This window comes from Cyprinodon tularosa, unplaced genomic scaffold (assembly GCF_016077235.1).
Source record: "Cyprinodon tularosa strain WSP-4 unplaced genomic scaffold, ASM1607723v1 ctg141, whole genome shotgun sequence".
In the NCBI taxonomy this organism is placed as follows: domain Eukaryota; kingdom Metazoa; phylum Chordata; class Actinopteri; order Cyprinodontiformes; family Cyprinodontidae; genus Cyprinodon; species Cyprinodon tularosa.
The window spans coordinates 427125-435297 of record NW_024038232.1 but is presented as its reverse complement, the minus strand read 5'-3'; the positions used below and the strand labels follow the sequence as shown (position 1 = coordinate 435297).

The following is an 8173-nucleotide window of genomic DNA, read 5'->3' as shown; positions in this document are numbered from 1 at the left end:
GCAGGAGCTGAAATGATGAAAGGTCACATGTGCTTTGATTCCACCCGGGAAGGAAATATGGTAAATGTCTTTGTATGCTACTGTTGAATGTCACAGGGCAAAAGATCTTCAGTAATATGATCAGAATGCTTGACAGAAAATCTGTAGACTGAGCTTCATTTTTGTGTAAGTTGTATTTGCCTGTAAATTCTAGTTACTAACCTGGTTGAATTGTTTTTGGCTTCTTAAAGAGACGTTATGTACATTTTCACTGAAAAATAATCTTTGCTGAAGCCTGTTTATTTGACCCTTTATGACTAAAACGTTGTATGATGAGCACACAGAAAGCTCAGTAGTTTAGCCCTGATTACTTCGGGTTGGAAATCCCCACGCTGTTCAGCGATGTGACGTCAAGCATGTCCATGTTCAAGGGGTCTGACCTTGCAAAAAATCCAAGTGTTATATTCAAGATTGGTTCTGTGGATACTTGGAAGGGACTGGTGTTAAACAAACTCAGACTCCAATGGCAACTGCAGGTAAAGAGAAAAGGGTAAAAGAAAAAAAAAAACGTAAGTACAAGCGGAAGCTATAAGAACGGGCACAAGAGTGCAGCAGTTCTTTGTTTTAGAAAACTTCTTTCCTACAACTACTACTACTTCCTTAAACCAATTAAAGAAAACATTTATGACAAAATCCAATAAGTTCACACAAGAAAAAATTTGTCATGTGAACTTTGATTCTTCAACTTCAGGCAGCACACCCTGCTCTCCAGTGGTGCAGACAGGCAATTTTTTATAGGAGTGGCCAGCAGGGACAATGGCCACTGCGAGGTGGCTAAAATCGTAGAGGCGCCAGAACTATTCCAGGGTCAATCATCCCAACCACACTGTCCTGACAAAAAATGAATGACTACATCTTCATTTTCCAAATAGATTATAGTGGATTGAGTTGATTATTTCTGTAGCCCTTGCTGATAAACATACACATACAGTATATATGCTGTCTTAGATAAAGGTTTAGCAGACAGTCTTCTTTTAGTTTTGAGTTTCAGGTGGATCATCTTTTCTATTGGTTGTCCCACATGCTAGTCTTAGTCATGTGCTCACCTAATGCCAATATACATGCTCTTTAGTTCTAGTGAAATTCGGGCCTTTATGTACTCAGTTTAGATTTTACAATTAAATGTCTTAGACGTTTGTAAGCAGAAGAGGAAGGTCTCAGAAGAAAGAAAGAATTTTTTTTTATTTTTTTGAGGTGTCCACGGAGACAGACTCACTTATTTAAATGAATTTAAATGAACCTGAGCAACCACTGCAAGGAAGGGGTTTGTCCTGTAACTGATGGTCACAGTTGTTGTTTCCTTGGGAAAGACCCACTTTGCTTCTTGTTGATGGTCAGAGGCTCAGACTGAATGACAGCCCCACCTCTGACAGTATGCCCCAGGGAGGCTGTGCCTAGATTGGTGCTTAACACTGTAAGTATTTTAATATATGTACAGTAGCAGCCATTCAAAATTGCTCTTCCCACTCAAATGGCAGCCCATTTCATTGCAACTCCCAGCAAAATCTCCTCCAACCTCCAGCCACTGGAGGGACTCTCTCCTTCTGCTGGGCATGCAATTTTTTTTTTTTACTTTACTCTGACTTTACCCTTTCACTGAATTACAGGGTCTGACAAGGAGATGACGCTTCTCTTTAGATCTTAATGTCAACAAAACCTGACAGAAAGAATATTTTTGTACAAAGCTTGATGTTTAAAAAGGAATTGTAGGGGACCAGCCGAGGACCCATCAAGGAAAGTGGGGACATTTTGAATGGCTACTACTGTATGGACTGATGGATCACTGATTGTAGTGTGAAGTGAGAAGAGTGGTGATAACAGCAGAGAGGATCATCAGGGCTCCTCTTCCCATATCAATGCGTTTTTGCACCATGTCTTTTCAACCACACTGTTTTTTTGGTCACTTCTGCACTTTATGAAACAGAAATGTTTCATAAAGCTGTACAAAATGAAATTTTGTTTTGCATAAACTCTGTGTGTACAAAATAACAATAAAAGTTGTCCAAGTCTAAATGATGTTTAAAGTCCTTTGACTTGTTAACTTGTTCTGCATGTCATCAGCTCAGCAAAGACCTGCTAAGGAGCAACTCATTTGATCAGGTGGATTGGGAAGGGTTCCATCTAAACATTGCAGGAAGGTAGCTCAAACAGACCTCACTCACTAACCCCCTCCTACTGTGTCTCTCTATCCTGACTCCTCCCTTAGTTTAGGCTGGTGTCCTCAAAGCCTTCCTCAGCTTCTCTTCATCAGACCAAACTTCTGCTCTCAACTCAGTTTTCTATTAGTTCCAGCACATCCAGAGACAGCCTTTTACTTCAGAACAGGTAAGTCTGGAGTTAAATTCATTTTGAATACTAATAAACATCTTTCATCATATATGTACTTTATAAATCTATTCAGTTTCCTCTACTCTTCATATTTTAAGTGTTTCAAGATGTAGAGTTTTTAAATAAAGAATGTCTTACAAATGAATAAAATTTGAGCAATTGTGGCGGTTTTTAATGATAAAATAAGAATACATGCTTCCTTTCTTGTATCCAGATTAAAGGGTTGTTCTAGGCCAATTTACCTTCTAATTAAAAAAATTAAAAGCAAACTAAAATTGAGAGGTCCCTGTTAATTGAGAAAAATCAAGAAGAAAATTGTCTGCTGCGCACCAGTTCCTTCATGTAATTCATGATGTAATCCTCAATAAAGTAACTAAAAGAAAACCTAACATATTTCACAGCTATATTGTATTTATATTGAGAGCTTATGCAGGGTGTTCTTTTGCTATCTGCTCCATGCTGACAGCTTCTTTGCATTTTACAGTGTTTTCTGAATCGCTCTTTTGATATCCTAAACTGCCAGCAGACTCAAGGAAACAGGATTAGGAGAGGAGGAAAGCAATATGTCAGAGCAAACAGACACTTTTCCTTTTATAGTTATTGTTGAATCAAGCCTAGAGTGTTGTAGATGCTCTGTCTGAACATTACATATACAGGGAATGGGGAATGTATACAAGCTGGTGCCTTGTGTTTCAGAATGCCTTTTGGGGGAGGAAACAAGTGTGGTTGCTGTCAGAAAACTGTCTACTTTGCCGAGGAGGTGCAGTGTGAAGGGAAGAGCTGGCATAAATCCTGTTTTCGGTGCAGTAAGTACTTAAATTTCTGCTTAAAAAAATTTTTTTTTTGACTGAATTAAGTAATACCAGCTACCGTGAAAGAATGCAGAGAATTTGGCACGAGCAGAGAACATCTTAAGGTTTCCACTCAGTCATCTCAGACCTTATTTGGTTCAAGAATAAATGTGACAAAGGCCTGGTCTTCCTTATACGGAGAAAAAGGTTTTGTATCTGAAAAGGATGAAGGCAGAGCTTCTACAGTCCCTACACCCCTTTGTTGTTTTAAATGTCACACAAAATTAGGGTTCAAATAAGAATACAATGATTATCTTTAAAAAAAACTTAGAATTAACTTGATTATAAAGGACTGACTACAACTGGTGCATTAAAATTAGTGTCTGTGTTTTCCTTTTTACATTTTTCTTACTGAAGTGGTGTGCAAGAAGAACTTGGACAGCACGACAGTGGCTGTACATGTAGACGAAATCTACTGCAAGTCATGCTATGGCAAAAAGTATGGGCCAAAAGGCTATGGCTTCGGAGGGGGAGCTGGCACGCTGAGCATGGACACAGGAGAGGGACTCGGGATCAAGCCTGAAGAGTGAGCAAGTTCTTAAATTATTCCATCATTTAACCTCTAAGTGTAAAATAAAGCTCCATAAGCAGAGGAAGTCCTTATATAACTTAAAACCAAGAAGGCAAGAGGTTCACAAAAATGTATAAACACTTGGATCCTATTTGAATTATTCTACTTCCTCGCTGACTAGATTTTTTATTGCTGATAAATAATTAATATCTTTTTCCTGATAGACAAGCTCCTCATCGACCTACAAATAACCCAAATGCCTCCAAGTTCGCCCAGAAATCAGCAGGATCAGAAGTGTGTCCACGATGTGGAAAAACAGTGTATGCAGCAGAGAAGGTTATCGGGGGAGGCAATGTAAGAAAAAACTAAAATACTACATATGTGTTTACCGGTTTAACCTATACAAATAAGAAAGACACTAATTTCAATTGGGACATTGGCTTTTTTTTGTTTGTTTGTTTTCTGTTAGTCTTGGCATAAGGGCTGCTTTCGCTGTGCCAAGTGTGGTAAAGGCCTGGAGTCAACAACCCTTGCTGACAGGGATGGAGAAATCTACTGCAAAGGTGTGTTTACCCAAACTGGATATTAAACTCTAAATTGATTAGCTGTCAAATTGAAAATAGAATTAGCTATTGTGTCTTTTTTTTATTTTTACATTTTAACTCTTTCAAGAAGTAATGGAGAGTTCTGATATTTTTAAATCAAACTGCTACCCTAGGTATTTGCAGTCATGTAATAATCATAACAAAAACTTTAACATATATAAAGTACATAGCACATATTCTATTTATTTGTAGAATTTGTAAACCACAGGTTGCACATATTGAACTGTTGCCTAGGTTTAGCCACAGCTTGGGCCATGTCCATGAATGGGCTCTCCAAGAGTTTACAGGGTTACTTCCACGATCAAATAGCAAGGCTTAAGGTTAATTGGTCTCTATAAATGTCCCTGGCTGTGTGTTCATGGTTTTCTATCCTGCATGCCTCTGTGTCATACTGTGATGGACTGGCTAGTTCAGACTGCCTCTTACCCAGTGGCTGTAAAATGTACCGCATCAAATTTATGATAAAAAAAATGTAATCTTTGTCTCAAATGTTCAACATTGCTTTGTATCTGTATAATTTTTTTTGTTTTGAACAAAGAACAATAATCCATTGCCTTTATATGGGCAATGGATCATTGTTCTGGCTTCAGAAGTGTTAAACGTGTAGTTGAATTTTATCATTGTCCCTCCTAATTTTTTACATTTTTCTCTCCAGGGTGCTACGCAAAGAACTTTGGCCCAAAAGGCTTTGGATTTGGTCAGGGAGCAGGTGCCCTAGCTCATTCGCAGTGAAGTTGAAGCCCTCAGCCAACAAGGAACTGATATCTGGTGTCCTCAAATATCACAGATTCATGGTTCTTTGCATCAATCCTGTAACGTTTTTTTTTCTGCTGGACATGATGCATAAAAAAATTGCTTTCTTCACACATATAGCCGACAGACCTAGGTGCTTTGGAAGGTTGTGCACATGTGCTCAACATTTTCAAAAGCAGAAATGTGTCTATATTTGGTTGAGCATGTTATTTGCCCCACTTTAGTGTTAATGATCTGCATAAAAAAATAAAGACTATATCTACAAAGTAATCGTGGTGATTTTAATGTAAATGAAGAGAGTATGAACAAACTGAAATCTACCTGATTTAAGATTATGTTCTTCTTTAGCTACAGGAAAAGCCATTGTATTAATGATGTACATCTTTTCTGTATAAAACAAATTGAGTATTTTGAAAAGTTAAAAAAAGCACAACTCTTTTTTTTTTTTGTTTACATCTTTAAACAAAATATTTTTTGTTGATGGATTGATTGATTTACTTTATAGATTTCACTGTGGAGATATCTGAGGTTCATCTTACAAACTTTTGAGTGTTTCCGTTCCTGCATCTCTTCTGAATCTTGATCCTCCTAAAGAGGGACAGCAAGCTGTTGTAGTGGACAACAAAGACATGGTATTCTGCTTCATCTCTGGCTGTGCTGTAGAGCTAGCACACTGGTCTTAGTGCCAGGCAGCTATGGCGGAGGAGGTGGGTGTCAGGGTGGAGGCAGCTGTTTGTTCCAGCACCGACATCCAAGTGGGTGAGCAGCATCAGCTGCAAACCTAAACCAAAAACCCATTCAAAGAGCAAAACTATCAAACCTAGAATTTGCAAATGTAAAACTACTGACTAAAAACAACGCCTCTGTCCTTTCTCATATATTTATAAGAAACATTTAAGGGAGTTTGAAAATAAAACTCCATGTAGTTTTTCGCTTAAACTACATGATCCAGTTACAATACATCAAAAACAAGATTGAAAAAAAATCCCAGAATTTAAATGCTATTAAATGAATTATAAACATAAGCTGGAACCAAATGATTTACTGTTATAGCACAGAATAAACAAATTGAATTAGGCCATATTAGACAAAATAAACACCAACTGAACATTTTCTGCCAAAGTTAAATGCCAGTAGTATCTTTGATATTTCCTGACCTTTCATAGGTTTTGACAGGGAGAGAGAAATTATTCTACAGATTCACAGCAGCGACTACAGATGTTTGATCTCGATTTTTCTGTTTAGATCTTGGAATATCAGAGAGCCTCTCGCTGTTTATCCTGAGCTTTCCCAATGAAGTGTGACAAATCTTTTAAATGACTGTCAGTGGGATATGGTTAGACATCTAAGAACCAAACTCATCAATAAATATTTGAAGCAACCTTGTAAAATACAGTACGTCAGAGTTTGTAAGTAGTACTGTTACGAAAAAGCTCATAAGCAGAAATTAATGAGCTTTCCCTTTTTTCAGATGATCCAAATATGACATGAATGCATTCCCCATCTAAACAAGCAGGGATGTGGACAGAAAGTTCAGGTCCAAAGACCCAGTCTGGTTCATTGACAGAGGAAACTTCTTTACTGAAATTGTCTTCTTCAAATTAAAATTAAGTCCAATACTTTTACAAGAATTATATCCTGTGAAGTAAAATGTTAGAAAAGACGGACCTCTGATAACAGAAAAAACATTTACTATGATATTTATATTTTGAGCATAACATTTTTATAAACTGTTTCTGAAAATTGAATGTCGAATATACAGTTTTATTAACGACAATAAAACAATGAAGAAGTTGTTAAAAAACTGACTGTATGTGCGGAGAAATGCAGAGGATCCATCAGACATGGGCAATGTGGAGTCAACAAGTCATCTCCATGTCATGTATTTGTTCTACCCAGCCACTGAAGCAGGTGAGTCCAGTCTTCACCGTGAATTAACCTGTGCAGATTGGACTCACCTGGTTAATTGGCTGGGTAGATTAAATACATGACATGGAGATGACTTGTTGACTCCACATTGCCCATGTCTGGGATCCATCAATACAAGAGGGGAATGGCAACTTAAAAAAATAATCCATCCATGTTACTTTAATACAATTGTCTCATGTCCTACCCTGCTAACATGAAACACTAGTTTTAAACTGACTAAATATACTGAAGTTAATGCAAAAGATGCATGAATAACTGTTTTGAAGAGAACACAAGTGCAGATAATAAGGGAAACATATAAACTGAATATTGTAATTATTGAAAGCTCTGAGTCAGGGAAAATGTTTTAAACCGTAAAGAGAGAAACAGGCAAGGGTAATAATCACCAATTAAAGCAGTTATGTCAAACTGGTTCCAAAAAGGGCCGTGTGGCTGCTGGTTTTCTTTCCAACCAAAAAATACCACACCAGACTCCAGTCATCACATCAAGTGAGTCCAGTCTTTCACAATGACTTGATGAGATGAATGGAGTCTGGTGTGCTATTTCTTGGTTGGAAAGAAAACCTGCAGCCACACGGCCCTTTCTGGAACCAGTTTGACATCCCTAAATTAAAGTGAAGACAAAACAAAATAAAAATAAAAAACTAGTGTTAAAGGCAGGCTCTGTGTCTGTACCTTGAAGCTTTCTCTCTCATGTTCTTTTTTATGAAAAGAAATCACTTGCGACAAACTCTTTAAATAACACTTTATAACATATATGTATTAAACGACCATGACAAACAACAACAGATTTTGATAGTAATTGTAATCTTACTCAGAACAGAGAAGTTGCTTAGAGTTACAGAAGGCAGCTGCTTACCAGCTGGGCTCACTTCATGGGAAGTGGCCACGATTAACAGTTAAAGAAGCCTTTTATACCAGTCTGCCAGATCATCACATTTTACATCATACATGTTTGAAAATGAGGAGACATCCATGGCTCCAGCCTTATCAAAAATATTACACTTTGTTCTTAGCTGAAGGACACCGCTCTCATTCCATTCCCAAATATTTGCCACGCACAAAATGAAGACCATAATTGTATATAGCATGACAGAGGAACTGGCCTAATAGAATAAACTACTGGGGAAAACATCAGTTCTGACACACAACATGCA

General features: G+C 37.6%; 1 protein-coding gene across 1 annotated transcript; it reads left to right on the top strand.

Moving 5' to 3' along the window:
• The first annotated feature begins 2245 nt into the window (after positions 1 to 2245).
• csrp1b (cysteine and glycine-rich protein 1b) lies at positions 2246 to 5338 on the top strand. Its single transcript, XM_038278489.1, has 6 exons — positions 2246 to 2364; positions 3064 to 3173; positions 3576 to 3744; positions 3954 to 4083; positions 4199 to 4292; positions 4990 to 5338. Exons 2-6 carry the CDS (start codon positions 3065 to 3067, stop codon positions 5064 to 5066), a joined length of 579 nt encoding a protein of 192 aa, XP_038134417.1. The 5' UTR covers positions 2246 to 2364; position 3064; the 3' UTR covers positions 5067 to 5338.
• Positions 5339 to 8173: the final 2835 nt, after the last annotated feature.